Source organism: Myotis davidii, unplaced genomic scaffold (genome assembly GCF_000327345.1).
Source record: "Myotis davidii unplaced genomic scaffold, ASM32734v1 scaffold826, whole genome shotgun sequence".
NCBI lineage: Eukaryota > Metazoa > Chordata > Mammalia > Chiroptera > Vespertilionidae > Myotis > Myotis davidii.
Window position 1 is genome coordinate 36905 of NW_006297142.1, and position 276 is coordinate 37180.

General features: G+C 67.0%; 1 protein-coding gene across 1 annotated transcript in view; it reads left to right on the top strand.

Moving 5' to 3' along the window:
• LOC102771180 (pepsin A) overlaps positions 1 to 276 on the top strand; it is a 7311-nt gene that overhangs the window by 4931 nt on the left and 2104 nt on the right. The window contains exon 5 of the mRNA XM_006772775.1: positions 59 to 258. Within this exon, the coding sequence (XP_006772838.1) occupies positions 59 to 258 (200 nt within the window). The remainder of the gene's footprint in view (positions 1 to 58; positions 259 to 276) is intronic.

Here is a 276-nt window from a genome sequence, read left to right on the forward strand (position 1 = left end):
GCTGGAGGTGCCCGGCCGAGCGCTGGCGCTGATGGGGAACACCTGGTCTCCCCCTCAGGTTGCAGGCATCGCCGACACCAACCAGATCTTCGGCCTGAGCCAGACGGAGCCCGGCTCCTTCCTGTACTACGCGCCCTTCGACGGCATCCTGGGCCTGGCCTACCCCAGCATCGCCTCCTCGGGGGCCACGCCCGTCTTTGACAACATGTGGGACCAGGGGCTGGTTTCCCAGGACCTCTTCTCCGTCTACCTGAGCCCGTGAGTAGGGCAGGGAGG